Genomic DNA, 20,175 nt, shown 5'->3' on the forward strand with positions numbered 1-20,175 from the left:
CTATAGCAAATGTTTTCTTTTCCTCCGTGGCTACTTTGGGTTTCTTATGCCCTTAAGGCAATCAACTAAGAAAGGAATAACAGAGTTAGGAGGGGTGATTGATCCAGATTACCAAGGGAAAAGTGGGTTACTTTCCCATAGTACAGGTAAAGCAGATTATGCCTGGAACGCAGGGGATCCTTTATTTAGGGTGGCTCCTGCTGTTACAAAGTCCTGTGATTAGTCCTTGGGAAGCTACACCAACCTAATCCAGGCGTTAATGGGATCATTTGAGATAGTAAGACACACCTTAAATCCGGGTCACACCTTCTCGTGGCAGCCTATCTAAAGGGCATGGAAAAAAGGCGTTTCTATCCTGCCTGCTTGGCCTCATGCCCGCTCACAAGTTCACATACCCCGCTGCTGAGGGGTTCCTTCATCGGCATCAGAACCTGCTTCTTTGGGATGTCAAAGACCAGCTGTGACATCTAGCTTCCGTTGGGAGACAGCAGTTGTTGGACTAGCTGGACCACAGCCTGTATTTGATCAGTGTGTTCATCATGATAAAAAAGAAAATGATAAAGCTATTACTGAAGTTTTAGAGCTAGTGTTCTGACTCGGGGAGTCAAGGGATTAGGTTGGGCTCCTCCACTCAAATATGGCAAAGAGGCAAGACAGAATGAAAAGCAGAGAAAGGAGAGCGATTCAGTTTGCTTGGCGGTCTAGGAAGAGGAACAGACGAGTCCGTCTTCTGGGCACTGACAGGAGCTTTTAGGGTTTAAACAGAAGAAGAGCTGGGGCACTGAGGGAGGTATGCAGTCCTGGTCGTGTCGTCTCAGGTCTGGCTCTGCGACGTGGTCCGAAGAAACCAGAAAAGCCAGCTTATTTGAGGGGCAATGACTATGGGACGCCTGCTTCTGCTTGGCGTTCTCGTCATGGGGTGACTGTCTGTGGGCTGCTGCTGTTCCTGAAATCCCAGGGGTCTAAAGGTTCAGGACCATGGCTTTTGGGTGTCTGGTTCAGGACATTGTAAAAGCTGATAGAAAGATAATTTAGTTTTTCTTCTCCCCCACCCCCTTGCCTCCAGCCATGAAGGTTGCTCAGAGGTCCTTGGCTTTTTAGACAGACATCCCTTGAGTTACTAACATGCTTGCGTGTAGCATTAGCAGGTGGCTGACTCGAAGGACATATGCAAAATAAAGACAGACGCCATGCTCTTATTCACCCTACTCTGGTTACCTTGTAGGCCCAAGTGAAGATTGGAGGCCAGCCGGGTCTCTCTTTTATAGTGAGTTCCAATTCAGACAGAGCTGCATGATAGAAAGACACTGTCTCATTAAAAAGATAATTTATTTTTATTTTATGCACATTGGTGTTCAGCCTGCTTGTATGTCTGTGTGAGGGTGTCGGCTCTTGGAGCTACAGACAGTTGTGAACTGCCATGTGGGTGCTGGGAACTGAACCCAGGTCCTCTGGAAGAGCAGCCAGTACTCTTAACCTCTGAGCCATTTCTCCAGCCCTGCCTGCCTCATTTTCTAAAATAAAAATACTGCCTTTAAGTGCTTGTTATAAAGTCATGGTTAATAAAGTGTTAAAAACCCATTTTAAAGTTATCTATAATAAAGTTGTTTGTGATGCATCATAAATTTCATCAAATGTGTAGATGCTTGTGCCAGTATACACGATGTTGTTTTTGGTCCCCCAGTTTTCTTCACATTAAATTTTCTTTCTTTTTTTATTAAATATTTTTTATTTTTTACATATACATTTATATTTTTACACACGTATACAATAAACTACCTACAGCAAGAAGAACCATGAAACAATCAGGAATTATATAAATGTTACATTCTTAGTGTTTTGGCTATTTGTATTTGGCAGCCTTGAAGAAAACATCTTTCCTATCTTGGTGCGTCTAAAATTCTGATTATAAGTCAATATCTATTGTATCTCGTCATTATCAACTTAAAGCATCTATCTAGACCTAAAAACATCTTAACTCCTAAACAACTAAGCTTAGTTGTAAAACTAAACTATTTGGTCTTCAACTCCATCTTCAACTTGAGAGGGAATAAAATTAATTACTTGAGTATACAGAGAGACAGTTCGTTACCTGAGCAATCACCCAAAACTCTCTATAACGTTGTAGCATCATCTTCAGCCTTCTGGCCCAGTATCTGGCAGACATATTTGTGAGGCAGGGACTATTGAGGACTTGCTTACCCTGTCTTGACAGAGTTTGACGGTTGACTCTGCCTGCTTCCAAGCTTGCCTTTTTTTAAGGCAGAATTTGTCTGTGGTAGAAATGAGGACATTTTGACCAGTGGCTTGTTTGCCACATTTGAAGCCATCTCCATAAGGAGGCTCTTTGATGCTCCTCATCCTCTTTGAAGTAGGCTGGATGTTGCCAGGAGTTATCTGTCTAATTGTCCATGAATCTTCAAAACAATAAAAACATTCATATTTTCTCGTCAGTCTATTCAGTCCAACTCTAACTCCTGGGAACCAATGATACATTCTCCATCCCTGGGGCTCACCTCTCTGAAAGAATATCATAACTATGGAGTCAGGCAGTAAGTACACAGCTCTGTGGATGTGGTTCATTGACCTAGCATAATGCTTTTTAGATTCATGGTATCTGTCAATAGCCAGAGTTTGATGTAGAAGTTGTTTAACCTTAACTTTAAACTTTAAAATAATGGAAGGGTTTTTGGACATTTCATGAACATACAATCTTCTAGCTGCTGATTAAAGGAAGGGTGTGGCAGCACCCACTCAGACCTGTATTTCCCTGTATCCTCCTACTTCTAATAGACATCTGGGACTTGCTCTAGTCTTGCTAACTCACTCAGGTCTGAGCAATTGTTCCACTATTCCATCCAAAAGGATGCTGCCGCCTCCAGAGGACGCTGCTGAGCACCGAGGCCTGCCCCTCCGTAGTTCTCTGGTTATGGAACCCCAGTTCGAACAGTGGGGCGCGGGGCTGTCTATTGGCCTTCAACAACAGTGGGGCGCGGGGCTGTCTATTGGCCTTCAACAACAGTGGGGCGCGGGGCTGTCTACTGGCCTTCAAACTAGAGCCGGTAATCCTAGTGTCACTTTTATCAGCAGCAGAGGATCCTGGTGCGCGCCCTTTCCTCACGTGGCCTTTGCTCTCGTGCCCTTTCTTTGCTCACACGTTCCAGTGCTGCGTCATAGGCGACACACCTACAGTGCGTGCCTTGCTGTGGGCGCCTTCGGTGCTAGGGAACTCTCTGAACCGTTGACTTCATTTGTAGGCGCGGGATCATGCAGAGTTGTCCCAATGGGTAGTTACCTGGGACAGGCTCGCAGTCGCCTTCTGCCCCTGACTGTGTCCGCTGGGGACCAGCAGAAGAGACCCACCGTGTTTCCCGGTCTCTCTGGGTTAACTTCATGGACCAGTGTCTGAACAAGGCTGACAGGCTGTCTTTTGAAGATGATGTGGCTTTAGCCCATCCTCAACAGCACCCTAGGAGCATTGTGGTCGTCCACACGCAGTGATATCCGGAGGAGAAGGCTCAAAATTTACTCGCTAGAGTATTTTCCTCCGTGTTCTTGGGTAGCCAGCACAAACCAGTGCTGACGCTGCCCAGCTCCAGGATGTCCCAAAGCTTGGTGATCCTGAAGGTGGTCTCTTCTAAGGGTAGAGCCACGCTCCATTTTGTTCTGGCACAGCCGGTGCTGATTATATGGTCTTTCCTTACTGGCTACCTCTCGCCTCAGTCGAGGAAGGAGACACTGGTCAGTGCTCTCCAAAAGAGTGGTCAAGTTCAAACTAAGGAAAAGAAAGACCCCACTACCTTGGGAGACAGTGAAGAGTGTCAAGTTGCCAAGCAGGAGGAAGGGTCCCCAGTCACCCAGAGGCCGTGTGATCGGGGAAAGGACTCTGATGGCGGTGTGAGTGCCCCATCTGCTTTCAGACCTCTAATTGTCAACGGTGTGCTGTCTTCTTTTATACCCAAGCCAGGCCCTCTGGGTAGAGATGACTGTTCCAAGAACTCAGCAAAGAGCCGTATTAAGGAATCCCATATTGCCTTCAGGAGCTCGTGCAAACGAAACGCCATTGCCAGCTCCTATAGTTCCTCTCTAGCACAGTGGCCACCAGAGAGAATTCGTGTACGTGTCACCCAAAGTGCTGCTGCAGGGGCTGCCACAGGTGCTACTGGCCATGCTGCTACCCGAGGTGTTGCTGCAGGGGCTGCCACAGACGCTGCTACTTGTCCTACCCAAGGTGCTTCCAAAGATGTGGTTTCACGTGCTACTCGAGGTTTTGTCAAAGGCGTTGCTTCACGTGCTAACCAGGGTGTTGCCAAACGCACTGCTGCATGTGAAACTCAGGGTGCTGCCCCAGGCGCTGCCCCAGGTGACGCTTCAGGGGGCGCAACAGGTGATGCTCCAGGGACTGCAGCAGGGGCTGGTGGTGCACGTGCTACCACAGGTGTTGCCCCAAGATTAGCTTTTGGTGATGATGCCCATACTACCCAAGGTGCTGTTGCTGGTGTTGCTTCAGACCCTGCTGCAGGTGTTGCTCCAGGTGCTGCTGCAGGTGCTACCCAAGGTGCTACCAAAGGTGCTGCTGCCTATGTTACTGGAGGCGCTTCCAAAGGCACTACTGCACATGATACCCAAGTTGCTGCCTCAGGTGATGATACTTCAGGGCCTGCCACAGGAGGTGATGCACTTGCTACCATGGGTGCTGCCTCAGGCATTGCTGCAGGTGCCGCACCAAGTGCTCTGTCGCTCCCCAGCCAAGCCTCATGCCAGTTGCAGGTGTCTGCCAAGAAAGTCAGTGAGAAAGGCTGGCCTCCTGGCTCTTCAGGTAGTCTGAAAAAAAGGGGAAAGAAACCCAGGAAATCCAAGCATGAAACTGTCACAGATGCTCCCCAAGTCCAGCAAAAAGACCCAAAGAATGGCCTCCCTACATCTGATATTCCAAGGCCTGTGAGACGCAAGATCCCCCTGTTGCTGCCCCGTGGCCGAGATGCTCCACTGATTCTGCCCCCGGCCCTAGAACTGTCTTTTTGCATCACCGTAGAAGACTTTGACCTAGAGAAGAAAGCCGCCATACAGTGGATCAACAAGGCCCTGAAGGGTAAGTGGAAGGCTGCGTAGACAGCAGTACAACCCAGCTTTTCTGTCTGTTGCTGTCTGTTGCTGTTCGCCTGCAGCTTTTCCCTCCAGTCTCATCAGTAATTCAGAGCAGAAAGAGCGCTAGGAAGATGCGGAGTCCTAGGCCTGGCCAGTTCTCATAACATGCCCTCATGGCTGCCTTCCCTAAACCCCAGTTTGCTTTGTCTAACTATAAAGAAACAGATTTCCGGGCCCATAGAGGATCTGTCCCCAAGCACCTGTCTGCTTGGCCTTTGCTAGCAGTTTCACCTTGCTTTGTTCATGGGTCAGCCCAGGAAGTCACTTAGCCCATGGGAACTGTGGTGAACCCACTGAGCTTGCTAACACTATCCAGAGACAGTGTTCTAGCCTCACCCACTTTGTGCCACAAGTCAAACTTGGGTCATTGGAGGATGATGTTGGTCTAACCCAGTGCATCCTGGAATGTAAAAAGGGGCACTTCGGGTTGGTTTTCCTTGTGGTCAGGACAGTCAGGATGGCCACTGCCTGCTTTTACCCCACCCCTTGCTTATTTGGGTGAAATAAACATAAACACACACACAAATGCACACATGCGCACACACAGATACACACATCAATGCACTCACACATGGCCACACACATGCACACATACATACACACACACGCTGCTTGATATAAAAAAGTCACTTGTCTGTCCTCACATACACAAACCATGATGGTCTAGATCAGTGGTTCTCACAGTTCCTGATGCCACCCCCCCTTTAATACGCATATCGTGGTGTCCCCGAGCCATAAAATTATTTTCACTCTTACTTCATAACTGTGATTTGGGTAATGCTATGAATTGTAATGTAAGTATCTGATATCTCTGATGGTCTTAGGTGATCCTTGTGAAAAGGTCATTTTAATCCTGAAGGGTCACAACCCACAGGTTGAGAACCACCGGTCTGGATTAATCTTCATATGGCCTCTATGAAATCAAACACTTTGTAGTTGTCAACCCATCTTCATTTCACATCCTTACTCTTATTTGTGTCTTTTACAGATAGTGGAGCCAAGGCCCGATGTCATTAAGTGATGTTTGGATAGCCACGTGTCATGGAACACCGATCTTCCAAGTCTGAGCATCGAGTTTCTGTGCTCTTCTTAGACGTGTAGAATAATATTACATTCTATGTAAAACCATTTTGATACTTAAGATTGTTACCCAGAATGCTTGCTGCAGCCTCTGCTTTATATCTGTGTACGTGTGATACATAAAATCTCTTAATATGACTGAGTCCCTTCTGTTGGTCACAGCTGTGATCCACATGTCCCCGAGAGGCCTAGGAAGTCTTCCCAGTGCCCGTTGTCCATCCTGAAAATGGCCGTTGGGTGCTGAGGGTTCTGACTCAGGCTACTCTTTGACCCTTCATTGCTAAGGACACTGCAGTGGTGTCCTCTGTGAAGGTTACTCCCTCTTTTTGGAACCACCCTGTTCCATTTTTACTTCTGTGATAAAAATAACCTGGCAAAAAGCATCTTAAGGGAGAGTTTACTTGGCATACACTTCTCAGTTACAGTCCATCACTGCAGGAAGGTCAGTGCAGGAACTTGAAGCAGCTAGTCGCTTTCCCAGTCAAGAGCAGAGAGAACAAATGCATACATGCTTGCTTGGGTTCAGCTCCATCCCTGCACTTAAACAGCACAAGACCCAAACCTAGGGAGTGGTGCACCCATAGTGGAGGAGTCTCCCTCTCTTAATTAAAGCAAGCAGTTGAGTCAATTCCCCCACAGAGATGCCTAAGGCCAGTCAGATCTAGATACATCTAGAGCCTCTTCCCTGATGATTCTAGATTCTAGATGATTCTAGGTTGTTTCTTTTCTTTTCTTTTTAAAGATAAAGACCCCAGTTCTTTTCCTTTTTAAAAAAGATTTATTTATTATGTATACAGTGCTCTGCCTGCATGTACACCTGCAGGCCAGAAGAGGGCATCAGGTCACATTACAGATGGTTGTGAGCCACCATGTGGTTGCTGGGAATTGAACTCAGGACCTCTGGAAGAGCAGTCAGTACTCTTAACTTCTGAGCCATCTCTCCAGCCCTGTTTTTGGTTTTTAAAGACAGGGTTTCTCTCTGTAGCTTTGGCTGTCCTGGCACTCGCTCTGTAGACCAGGCTGGCCTCAAACTTAGAGATCCACCTGGGATTAAATGTGTGCACCACCACCACTGGCACTCTGATTGCACATGTGAAATATTTATATGCTTGCTAAGTAGAGACTTGATGTCGTGGTTTAGAATTCCCCTTAATCCCCTGGTGTCAACTTAAAGAACAAAGAGATTTTCCCAAAGATTCTTAAGTTTATCCGGGAATGGACACTGCAGTAGGAATGTGTGAACCATGGCCAAGTACGCGTATGTTCAAGGAGGTAGAGACAAAGGGGAGACGAGGGGATTGTATAATTTATTTTATTTTTTTGTTTGCTTTTGTTTCTTAGAGACGGGGTTTCTCTGTGTAGCCCTGGCTGTCCTGGGACTCAATTTGTACATAAGGCTAGCCTGGAACTCACAGATCTGCTGCTCTGCCTCCTGAGTGCCGGGATTAAAGGTGTGTGCCACCACACCCGGCCTTTATTTTAAACAGTAAGTTTTGCCAACAAGTATCAATAGCAACAGTGGCATCCATTGGCCCAAGGTTAAACTAGATAGACAGGGGTCAGTGTGGGCCAACCATCCTTGCAGAATTATATTCTGTGTAAGATTACTTGGCATGCTTTTATATTGGCCATTTGGACTAGGCACGTGTACATGAGATCCTTTCCTTAATAACCTAAACTTGTTTCTTTGAGTATAACATAATGAATTCATTTCGAGCCAGACAACTTTCAGATAGGTCACCCCCTCCCCCCCCCCCCCGTAAGTAAATCATGGCTATTATTGGTAATACGCTACAAACTGGAAGGAGGGGGACATAACCAAGATTCTTAATAATCTGACCTTGAGGTGGTACAGAGCCCTAGACTGCTTAGACGGACCCAATGAAATGACAGGCAGCAGTATCAACGCCAGAGTGGGAGACTCGTAATGGCGGAAGCCACACATGACTGCCTGTGAAGATGCAAGGGGCCAGGAGCTCTAGAAGTCTCCAGAAGCTGGAGAAAGCACCCTCAGCAGAAGCAGAAGGGCCCTCTGAGCCTTGATTCTTAGATGGTCCGCAACGAAGCACAGCTTGTTGGTAAGCTCACCTTCACTGACTGACATAAACCATGTGTGTGCGGCTAGGCTAGTCGTCTGTCACCTCGACGCAGGCTGGAGTCGTCTGAGAGGAGGGGGCCCTGAGCTGAGGAAACGCCTCCATGAGATCTGGCAGGAAGGCACTCTCTTAGATAGTGATTGAGGGAGAGGGGAAGAGACTACTCTTGTTCTTTCATAACCACCCTAGAGAGGAGTGACCTCATTCACCCGGAGTGTGCATCCCTGGGGTTTAATAGCCTCCTGCCTATGGGCTGCCTCCAAAACACCTCACTACACTAGCTGCTAACAAATTTGGGGGTGGGAGTGGGGGTGGGGGGTGGGGACACAGTCAGATCAATCAAACCGTAGCAGTGGTGAGCACATGGATGGGAGAGCTTGCCACACAGCTGGAGGGGGGTCTCACTGTGCAGCCCCAGCTGGCCTGGAACTTGCTATATAGACCAGGCTGGCCATATATATTTTTCATTACTTAAGCAATTTTCAAATTTAAATATATTTTGATATTTTCTTGTCTCCCAAGTCCTTCCAGATCCTTCCCTGCCTCTCTATCCATAGAACTTTAAGTCCTTTCTCAAAAAGCAAAAACAATACAACACCCCCAAAACAAGAAAACAGAATAAAACCATGCCTCAAAAGAAAACAAATGGACCCCAAACACCAATCATTGACCAAATAAAAGCACACATACAACACTGTGGAGTTTATTATATTAGTCAACTACTCCTGAATATAAGGTCTGTCCTGGAGTGGTTGATGTGTGCAGTTGTTGGGATTTAAGGCGTGACCCACAACGCCTGACAAGGCTGGTCTTTATTTCACAGATTTCTGCCTGTCTCAGCCTCCAGACTGCTGGGAATGAAGGCGTGTGCTACTATTCCCTGTTCCTATTAAAGGGGGAAAACCAAAACCAAAACACACAAAACAAAAAACGGTGGCTCAACGCCTTTAATCCTAGCACTCAGGAGGCAGAGGCTGGCAGGTCAGTTTGAGGCCAGCCTGGTTTACAGAGTGAATTCCAGGATAGCCAGGGCTTCACAGAGAATCCCTGTCTCAAAAAACAAACAGAAAACCAACCAACCAACCAACCAACAAACACAACAAACACCTAACCACTCACCTAGCCTCTGAATATAATCACTGGATTTTAAGGCTTTCTTTTTTTTAGTGTGTACTAGTTTTTATTATTATTTTTAATTGATTTTAAGGTTTTCTATCACTGTGGAAGCCGCCACACTCTTGACCACAAAGAAGAGCGCAGTTCCAAGGTTGACGTCCACCTCTCCAGGCTGCTCATCTGATTTTCTGAGTCGGACAGAGATCCTTGAAGGTTTTGACAGATTCACTAGGCGTATTCCAAAGGCGGCAGGTCAGGGCTAACAGTCACTTTTCTTGCCTGCAGAGCAGAGCCCGGGTAGCCACAAGGTGCCTGCAGAGGGGATTGCTAGGTGCTTTGCTGCTGGGGTGGGTGTGTCAGCTTCCCCTAGGTGTTTTAGATAATCCTCTGGGCAGGACCCTCGGCCTCTCCTATCAGGATGCAGTCTGGGTTTCTATGTGTCTTTAGCAGATAAGGTCTGTGCCAGCTCGGCTCCTTCATAAGGGACAGAGGCAGTCTCCTCCCACGGGCTATTGAAGTGACTGGCAGCTGTCCAGCCATCCCTAGTTCTCTCCCTCCTCCACTCAGATGTTCCCCGGTTGCTCCTCCTGTTCCTCTGCCTCGAGCTGAGAGGGAAGCTTCTGGCGGTTGTGTGGGTGCCAACGTGGTTTGGTCTCTGTTGGGGTGCCCTCTGCACCTTTAGCCCCAGGATGACCTAGCTCTAGATTTGTGTGGAGCTGGAAGCATCCCAGCCGGGAGCTATCTGGCTCTGCCTGCATCCTCTTCTGCCTTGATCTTCCCGCTGTCCCCAGGCCCCCTCCACTTCCATTTTTCCACCTGGCCGCAGTCTTCTCCTTGAGGGGACAGATGGCTGAGCCTTTTAGGGTCACAGCACAGGGATCCCCTGAGCAGGAAAGCTGACAAGGTGAAGAAAGATGCAGACTTTTTTTGGGGGGGGGAGGATGACAAAGTGTGGGTTCTCACATACTTATTTATGAGAGAACACCGATAATTAACTTGTTTGGTTACAAAGACTCATTCTAAGCAATATCCCCTGCCTCTCTTTTTTTGAGACAAGGTGTCTCTACTTATCCCTGGGTGTCCTGGAACTCACTATGTAGACCAGGCTAGCCTCCAACTCAAAGGGATCCATTTGGCCCTGCCTCCCAAGTGCTAGGATTAAAGCTATGCACCACCATACCCTGCTGTGACACAGTATAACAAAACAAAATGCATGTTATGCTTCATAAACAAACTTGGCAAAGGTCCAAAATATAAAATCAGCACCCCAAAAACAGTTCTTTTGCCACAACCCTGAAAAGATTTAAAAAATCCCAGTACTCAGGAGGCAGAAACAGGTGATCTCTCAGAGTTCAAGGTCAGCCTGGTCTACAAAGTGAGTCCAGGACAGCCAAGGCTACACAGAGAAACCCTGTCTCAAAAAACAAAAAACAAAAGCAAACAAAAAAAAACTCCACTTGTGTTGTAAAAATATCAAAAATAAAAAATACTTTGGAATAAAATTAATCAAGGAGCTGACAGATTTGTACTCTGAAAGGTTGAAAACATCTCTGGAAGGAATTAAGTAGTGAGATGAAAGAGGAGCACACATATAAATATTAGTTCAGTAAGAAATAAAAAGCCAGAAAAATCTATAATAGCTGAAGGGCTTGACTCAAACAAATGTGCAGGCTCAGATGTCTTTACTGGTGAGTTCTAAATTAGTTAAAGAATTACAATTAAGAACTACTAACTAATTTACCTAACACTAAAGACAATAATACATCATAAAATGATCAACTAATATCTCATGAAAATGTACAAGAATCCTCAACATAACAGCAAAATGACTCCAACAGCCCGTTAAAAGGATTATAAACCACAGCCAAGTGGGGCTCAATAGATGCGCTATGCATATATAAAGATCAAAGCAGCGCAGTAGAGTAGTAACAGAGCAAAGGGGAAACCCACATGATCATTCCAACGCAATTTCTGGCCAAAACACTTAGAAAACTAGGAAAAGAAGAAAATTTCCCCAACACGACAAAGGACATCTCACCGACCTTAAAAAAAAAAAAAGAAAACAGGAAAGGAAGAAAACGGTAGATGTCTACAACTAACCTCAGACTTCAGTGGTCGAAGCGCAAACATTTTTCTCTCAGGGCGGAGAATGGTTGCTCTCACCTCTGAAGCTCCTCACCTTGCACTGAAGGCTCTAGCCAGTAAGGGTAACCAAGGAAAGCGGAAAAGGAAGAGAAAAGCGATCTCTCAACGTGTAGCATGGTCCCATATTCAAATAATCCACAAAACCAGAGCTAGCAAATCCAGGAAAGTTTCAAGACACAAGACAAATACATAAAAAGTTGCTTGTGTGTTTATATAACAGCGATGGACAATGTAAAAAAAAGTTAAGAAAAATAATTCATGTACAAAAGCATTCAAAAAATCATCATCATCATCATCATCATCATCATCATCTGGAAATATATTCGACCAAATAGTGCTTGAAAAAGGGGAGATCCATAGACAAAGAGAGGAAAGACTTGTGCACTGAAAGTCACAGCACTGAGGCGGCCGCTTCCTGTGCAAACCAGAACACATCTTGTGTTTATGATTGGAAGGCTTTGTGTTGTTAAGATGGTCACACTGTACATACTGACACCTGATTTCAAGACTCTAAAAAAAAAGTCCTTAAGTTCTGACTTGTGTATGAAATTCATGATTAAATTTAGTATAAACTAAACAAATACTAACACTAAAGTTCTTTTTTAAACTTTTATTCTTTGTGAATTTTGCATCATACACCCCAGTTGCTCATCTCCCTCTCCACTCATATCTGCCCTTTGCCCTTGCAACTTCCGCCTGAAACAAACAAACAAACAAGCAAACAAAACCAAAGCATAGAAAACACCTCACCGTGGAAGCTCTAGTGTGTCCCAGAGTCTATCCCTCTGTTCACACATCTTCACTTGCTAAGGTTCGTTGCAATGAGTCATTGGTCTGGTTCAAGATCTCCGGCTTCTGTGACACCATCAATACTGGATCCTCACTGGACTCCTCCTGGTCATCCTGTTGTTGCATTGTGTACTGGAGAGTTTGCAGCTTTGGACCAGCAGGACTGGCCCTTTTACCGTTTTCACTGGCCCAGCTGTTTGCAGATGATATAGATTTTTGAGGTGGGTCAACTCGGAGCCCTGGATCTGGGCCTAGGTGGTAGTTGAGATGGTCAGTGCACTGGCTTTTGTTTGCATATCTACACCACTAGGGAGAGCTCTCCAGCTCTGCTCTGGCAAGGCCACCCAATGCTGCCAGCTCTCCCTCGCTCTTACTGTTAGAGGCACCCCACCACCAGGGTCAGCTCTGCTGTGTGTAGGCTCAATTTTCTTAATCAATATATTTTATTAACAACTTAGTAACCGCGCATACGTCACTTATAACCTGACTAACCAAAACAATAGGAAAAGAGGATTAAGGAACACAATAACAAAACTGTAAGGATATCAGTTCTGAGAAACGATTCTCCTGGCGTAGTCAGCAGGATTTCTTCTGCTGGAACCTGGAGTAACCAGAACCTGGAACCTCAGCAGGAGCCAGGGCGCGATTCTCTCTAGGAGCGACTCGAAATGCAGCGATGAACAGCCAAAACTTATCCCAAGTCTCCAAAAAGTCCCGCCTCCAGCTCTGGGCTCATTTATCTATCTCCTCCCAGAGTCTGTTCACAGGATCTTTTCAGCTGGCAACAATCAAGTTCCCGCACTAGGTGGTTGGTATTATAATGCATTAACCTCACCTGTTCTCTCACAAGACGGTTCTGATGCCATACTTGGGAAACAGGTTTATCCTTCCTTCAGCTGTGCTGTTGAGATGAGGCGCAAGGCCTGCTCTCCCAAGAGCTGCAGCTGGTAAGAGGTGGGGCCAGCTTTCCAGAGCACCAGAGCCAGTGAGGGACTGGCCAGTCTGCACAGCCCCTGGACATCCCAGCGGCTGCCCCAACCAGGGACTCCTAATATTCTCTGGTGGTAATATGAACCATGGCCATCAACACTGACCCCTGCTGGTGCCTTGGACCCAGACATGACTCTCTGACACAACTTGGCTTGGGACATCACCATGGCCCCAGGTGGCAGGGCTAGCCACTCACCACGGGCTACTCCTCTCACTACTCTTTCTCTCCCATCTGACCACCACATACTCACACATGTGGTGCTTCCACTGCAGGCTGGCCACGGGGCTGGCGGGCTCCAGCAATCAGGTATCTATGGCCTGCCTGGGCAGTGCGCAGGAGGGCAGGTCTGTGGGTGGCAGGGTGGTCTGCAGGTCTGTCTCTCTCCCTTCTCCCAAGCTGCGCTGTGAGGTGGTAGGCAGGGTTCTGTGTGTGTATGGCCTACCCATGCCATGGGGTGGAGGGCAGGTCTGTGCCCGTACTGCATGGCATGGTGGAACACGGGTCTCTGTCTGTCTTCCTCTCCCTGTACTGCGCTGCCTGGATTTGATTGTTTTATGGGTCCTAGGCATAAAGGAGCTTTGGCCATCAAGCCAGGCATCAATACAGGATGACCAACGGACTGCCATTTGCTCTGTCCCTGACTGATATAAGAACATCACTACCAACAAGGTGCCTCTTTGCCCACTGCCAGGGCGGAAATGCCTAACTTTTTAATGAAATCTGTTAAACCTGTTGGAAACAATAGCTGTGCATCCGACAGTGAACCCACCAACCTTCCGCGGATAATTGCAAACCTGGTCACACAGACCGTCTAAGTTAGAGTCAGTGCGTCACAGAACAAAACAGTAAGACATGAATGTGGGCTAGTTAGTTCATTTGGGTTAAAGCACTTGTCGCCAAGCTTGGCAACCTGAATTGGACCCCTGGGGCACACGTGGTGGAAGGAGAGAACCGGGTCTTGCAAGTTATCTTCTGACCGCCACACATGTGCCATTCCACAAGACACTTCATCCCCCCACAAATAAACAAATGTAAACACTAAAAAATTAAACACCAACAATGTTTTAACTATAAAAAGACACCAATTATACAGAAAGACACATTATATAACACGTGAAACTGTCAGAGAACAGATTTATTATTTACTTCTTTAGAGCTAACACGTGAAGAAAAATGTTCATGTATTTTTACTGAGATTTTCAATAAATTATTTTAGCCGTATTCTTTAATATAAAATTAAAAGTTCAAACACTTTATGTCTCCAAGCAGCTTGCAATGAAAATAACTAAGCCAAACTCTCTCTCCCCTCTCTCTCCTCTCTGTATGTGTGTGTCTTTGCCTCTCTGTACATGTGTGAGTGTGGTTTATGTACCCATACGTACACATCTTCGAACACCACATCCCTGGTAGGTCTAACATACTGTGGTGGATGACCACACTCCAAGACTATTTAGGCAACACTAACAGGACTAAATAAATTAAAATGGGGACATAGTTGGGTGGAGATGGATTGGGGGGAGCACTAGGAGGAGATAGATGAGGGGGTGAATATCAAAATGCAGTGCATGAAAATCTCAAGGAACTAATGAAATATTTTTAAAAACTTGGTTGAATTGGCAAGCCTTCAGAAGGATAGCAACTATGGGCAGCATAGGAAGATCACAGCTTAAATTAGGGTGGAAAGCAGTAAAAACAGGGTGCTTTTAAGGCTGAACTGCACAAGAAATATTAGGGGGAAATCATGCAGATCTGTAGCTTTTACTTTAAAAATAATTCTTACATTAAAACCTTTAGAGGAGTCCGAGATAAAACTGAATTTGAACCCAAGGTTCTTTCGAGTTTCACTGTTGCTCACTGGGGAATGGATGACAGGCCAATGACCGTCACTGTGTTTTTCCTAACTATAATGTGCTGATTCAGCCAGGAATCATTACTAAATTATTATTATCGATTATAAAAACAAGGCTGCAAACAACTCTGCAAGCTACACCCCGGAAGCCTGCTGTCCAGTTACTTTGGATTCTTCCTTTTCCGGCTTCCCTACAGAGTGGAGCGTCGTATTCTTTCTCCCTTTGAATTAATAACATGTTAGAGAACAGACACCACGAAGGAATCATCCAAACATCGATTCGCCCAGACATTCTGAAAGTTCAGAGGAAGTTCAGCTGTTTTAGCTCCTCTGGTACCTGTGGCTTCTCCCCAGACATGCCCACTCCGCTACAGTAATTGGTCACTTTGGGGCACATCTTTCCCAGGGAACTTGAGAGAAACTGGAAGTTACTTGTTATTTCAGCGTTAATAAGGTTGCTGTGGGCTTCCCACAGTTCCTTGGGACCGAATGTAAAAGTTCTCTACCGTGGTGAGCTAAATTCCTGGACCGGCAGCAGGGTCTTCCAGCCTGAGTTTGATCAGTGTATTTGGGCACAGGCAGAGCTTCGAGGACCCAGAACGGACTTGACAGAGATCAAGGCAAAGGACTGACAAAAAAAAAAAAAAAAAAAAAAAAAAAAAAAAAAAAGTGCCTGGTGACCAATGGGCTCAAAGAGGACCTAGTCCATGCATTCTCAATTCACTTAGCCTCTGTAGGAATATCTATATCTCAAAACGCAAGTTAGGCTTTCATCGCACATGCAACAACAACCCATCTCTCCCCACAAGGGGGCACAGGCATTGCTTTTTTTCTTTTTGTCCAAGAACTCCAATACCCTTTTCATGAAGTCTTAAAACCTCTAGGTCTGATGATCTGTTACTAAAATAAAAATTAGTTTAACTTAAGTCACATACTTCTCTTTTTAACTCAGCCGGACTTTTTTTTTTAAACACTACCTAGTGAGAGGAGCCAAACTTCTATCTCTTGAAGGTCACAGTGATGCTGTCTTCGTTGGATTGCCTTAATATTTCCAGTAGCTCGACTAACAAGCATGGAACAGTCATCACAATTATAGGATAGCATTGCTAATTCTCCTCAAATAGTGTGCAAAGATTTCTGTTGTGGTTTCGTTTCTTGGATGTGACAAAATGTCTTAGGGGAGGGATGTTGTTTTTGTATTTGTTTTCCCCTCACAGTTCCAGGTCACTGTCCATGAGGCAGCTGGTCACGTCACTGCTACAGTTAGGAGCAGACAGAACTGAACGCACGCGAGCTTGCTGCTCTGGCTTCCTTTTTTCTTCTCTTAGACAGTCCAGGACGTAGACTCAGGGAATGGCACTGCCCACAGTGGGCTGTCTTCTCACTTCCATTACTCACAATACGGAAAAACGTCCCCCTGGAGACTCTTCCTCGCTGGCCTCAGACTGTGTGGAGTTGACAGAGCTGCCACAGGGTTCTTTTCTCATCTGCCCCAGCACCTGTAACCAGGGGCCTTTTCATGCCAAACACTCTTACTAGAGGGAGGTGAGATCTTATGGTGGGCTTGTCGTATGGTTCCCTGATAGATAGAGATGGTGATCATTTTTCATTTATCTATTGGTCATTTGTATTTCTTTTTTTTTTTTTCTTCAGAAATTTGTAATCAGGTCTATTGGCCATTTTTACTTGGGTCATTTGTTTTTGTTTTTTGTTTTTCTTTGCAATCCAATTTTTGGAGCTTATTGATTATTCTGTGTATCAGATTTTAATCCAATATATAATTTCAGTTATTTTGTCTCACTTCACAGATTATCTTTTACACTGTTGGTTGTTTATTTAACATAACCCATTTGTCTCCTTTTGGGCGCGTTGTGCTCCTGGGGTCACGTTGATTCCCAGGTACTGAAATGTTTTTCCTGTTTTCTTCCAGTCGCTTTATTCCTTAGGGTGGCCTACTTAAGTCTTAAGTGCATTCTGACTTGATTTTTTTTTTTTGGTAATTTGTGAGAAATAGTCTATTTCATTTTTTCTGCATGTGGATATCTAGTATTCTTAGCATGTACATGATACCCTTGTCAAAAATAAATTAGATGTGGAAATGTGGGTTTACTTCTACGAGATCTACTTTGTTTTATTGGTACATGTTCTTCTTTTATTCCAGTGCCATGCTTCTTTGACCATTACAGCTTTGTAGTATATTTTTAAAGTCAGATAGTGTCATATCCTCTGCATTTTTTCTTCTTCCCGAAGTTGGCTTTGGGAAGTTGGCTTCAAGGGTTTTGTCGTTCCACACAGGCTTTAGTAGAGTTTCTTCTGGTTGTGTGAATAATATTTTTAAAATATTTATTTATTTTGACATTTAAAAAAGGGAATAATTTTATTTTTTGAGATTATAATTACATCATTTTCCCTTTCCATTCGTTCCTCTAAACCCTCCCATGTTGTCCCCTCTTTTAAGTTAATAATGTCTTTTCTTTAATTGTTGTTAGATGCATATATTTGAATATATAGCTCCAGACACATAAATACAACATCCTATTTTATATTTACTTATCTTATGTGTGGGACTGTTTTGCCTGCATGTATGAATATGTAACACATACATACATGCGTCTATGTTTGGTCAGAAGAGGGCATCAGATCCCTGGGGACAGGAATGACAGATGGATGTGAGCTGCCATGTGGGTGCTGGGAACTGTACCTGGGTCCTCTGCAAGACAACACAGACCCCTAAGCACTGAGCCATCTCTCCAGCTCTGCTTTTGACATTTTTGAGACAGGGTCTTATGAAGCCTGGCTGGCCTCGAACTGGGTGCGTATCAGAGAATGAGCTTGAGCTTCAAATCCTCTTGACTCTGCCTCCCAGATGCTGAGATTGCGCAGCATAGCCAACCTTACGTGGTCCTGGGCACTGATTCCAGGGCCTCCTGCATGCTGGGTAACACTGCACCAACTGAGCTCTGTTCTCATCCAGCTACTCATGTCTTAATAGGAATTATATTGAATCCATATGACGCTTTCAGTAGGATGGACTTTAGAGGATGTTGAGTACTTTGTGTCTTCCCATTTTGTTTGTACCCTCCAATTTTCCTTAATATTTTATAGAAGCTGTGAACTCTTTTGTTAAATCACTTGTGGGCATCTCATTTTTTTGTAGCTATCATAACCAGTATGATTCGTCTATCACCCCCAAGGCAAAGTTTCTCTGTGTAGCTAGCCTTGGTTGTCCTGAGACTTGCTTTGTAGACCAGGCTGGCCTTGAACTCACAGAGATCTACCTGCCTCTGCCTCATGAGTGCTGGGATTAAAGGTGTGTCTGACTCAGGATTACTTTTTGCTTTTCACTTCAGAGAGCTTGCTTTTGGTATAAAAAAGTAGATTACAGGATTTTACAACCTATCACTTTGCTGAATGCCTTTACTAATTTTAACAGTCTTTTTTTTTTTTTTTTGGTGAGGTCTTTAAGGTTTCCACAATTGACTTCTTCATATCTAAATGTTGTTTTTCTAGTTACTTCAGATGCCAAAATAGATTGCTTATTTGAGAACTTTCTGATTATTACAGTCCAACTATGAAATATTTCCTAAAGTCTTATCTGTTGAATGTTTTGTCCACCCTGGTGGAACTATTTGGTGAAGTGGAGGACACTTTAGGATCAAAACAAAACAATAACCAACCAATCAGCCAACCAACAACAACAACAACAACAACAAAAACCCAAACAAACCAGAAAATACCACCCCCAAACAAAACAAAAGAATCCAAAAAGCCAACAGAAAAACACCAAACAAACAAAGCCCTGCACAAGAGTCTATCTCCACATTGAGGTCTATTAATGTCTATTTTTATATATGTTCACCCTGATGTTAAATACAGACATAAGCCATTCAGTGGTGCACATGCCTTTAATCCCAGCACTTGGGAGGCAGAGCCAGGTGGATCTCGGTCAGTTCAAGGACAGCCTGGTCTACAGAGTGAGTTCCAGGACAGCCACGGCTACACAGAACACAAATAACAAGAACAACAACAACACTAACTATATATTAACCTATAACATAAATAAGCAAGCATATGTATATTTATGATTGCTATTTCCTCTTGCTGAATTGACCCCTTTTATTACTGTCTACTTTCCTCTCCTCCCCTCCTGGGTTTCCCGCTACCCGTTGTGGCCTGCTCTCAGACTGATGCTTCAGGCTCCCGAGTGCTGGGATCACAGGCAACAGTTGTGCCTGGCTTCTCGTGTCTTTGTATGGTCTGTCTGTTTTTTTTAAAAGTCTGTGTTTATTACAGGAGATGAGTTTATTCTAAGGAGCTCGTAGCATCAAGTCGCTCATTCTGTGTCTTTTAGCTGGAAAAACTTAACTCAGTTACGGCCAAGGTGTCTGTGGATGTGTAAGATCTTTCTACAACCATTAGTAACTTATTTCTTTGATGTGCTTCTTTCTTCCTCTCCTAGGTCTTTTTTTTTTTTTTGGTAGTTGACAAATTTACTCTATTAGTGTGTTATTATTACTTGTGTATCATTTTTGGCTTGCCTATTACAGGTTTTTACTTGTGGTAACCTCATGGTTTGTAAAAAATGTTCTCATTATGACATTATTTTGAAGCAGTAGTATCAAAACATGAATGTATAGATGAAAAAAACCCCAGAAAAACTAATATAAATATTAATAAAACCATAAAAATACTAATATAAAAACTCTATCCCCCCACATTTAAAATTTTGATATGCCAATTTATTCTTCTGCCCATCTCTTCACATACTGATCTAATTGTTATTAGTTGTTTTGTTTTTAGTTTCCATATGATGACATGGTTGACACCCCCACAGCATATTTATAATAGTAGAACATTCTGAATTTGTATGATTACTCTTACCAGTGAACCTTTAACCCCCCACTGCCCCATTGGCCTCTTGGTTGTTAATGCCTTTTTTTTTTTTTTTGAAGAGAAGAGCC

The 20,175-nt window shown here is 44.7% G+C and overlaps 1 protein-coding gene and 1 long non-coding RNA gene across 2 annotated transcripts; one reads left to right on the top strand and one right to left on the bottom strand.

Annotated features, from left to right (window-relative positions):
• On the bottom strand, window positions 1-3,111 carry LOC311586970. The gene is made up of 3 exons (XR_014775714.1): window positions 2,828-3,111; window positions 2,093-2,417; window positions 1-1,289 (listed from the first exon to the last, which is right to left on the bottom strand). It is a non-coding gene; the product is annotated as an uncharacterized lncRNA (long non-coding RNA).
• A 78-nt stretch (window positions 3,112-3,189) lies between these two features.
• On the top strand, window positions 3,190-6,361 carry LOC311586925 (uncharacterized protein). The gene is made up of 2 exons (XM_084763244.1): window positions 3,190-5,092; window positions 6,137-6,361. Exons 1-2 carry the CDS (start codon window positions 3,601-3,603, stop codon window positions 6,163-6,165), a joined length of 1,521 nt encoding a protein of 506 aa, XP_084619370.1. The 5' UTR covers window positions 3,190-3,600; the 3' UTR covers window positions 6,166-6,361.
• Window positions 6,362-20,175: the final 13,814 nt, after the last annotated feature.

Source organism: Acomys minous (genome assembly GCF_964271855.1).
Source record: "Acomys minous genome assembly, chromosome: 16".
In the NCBI taxonomy this organism is placed as follows: Eukaryota; Metazoa; Chordata; class Mammalia; order Rodentia; family Muridae; genus Acomys; species Acomys minous.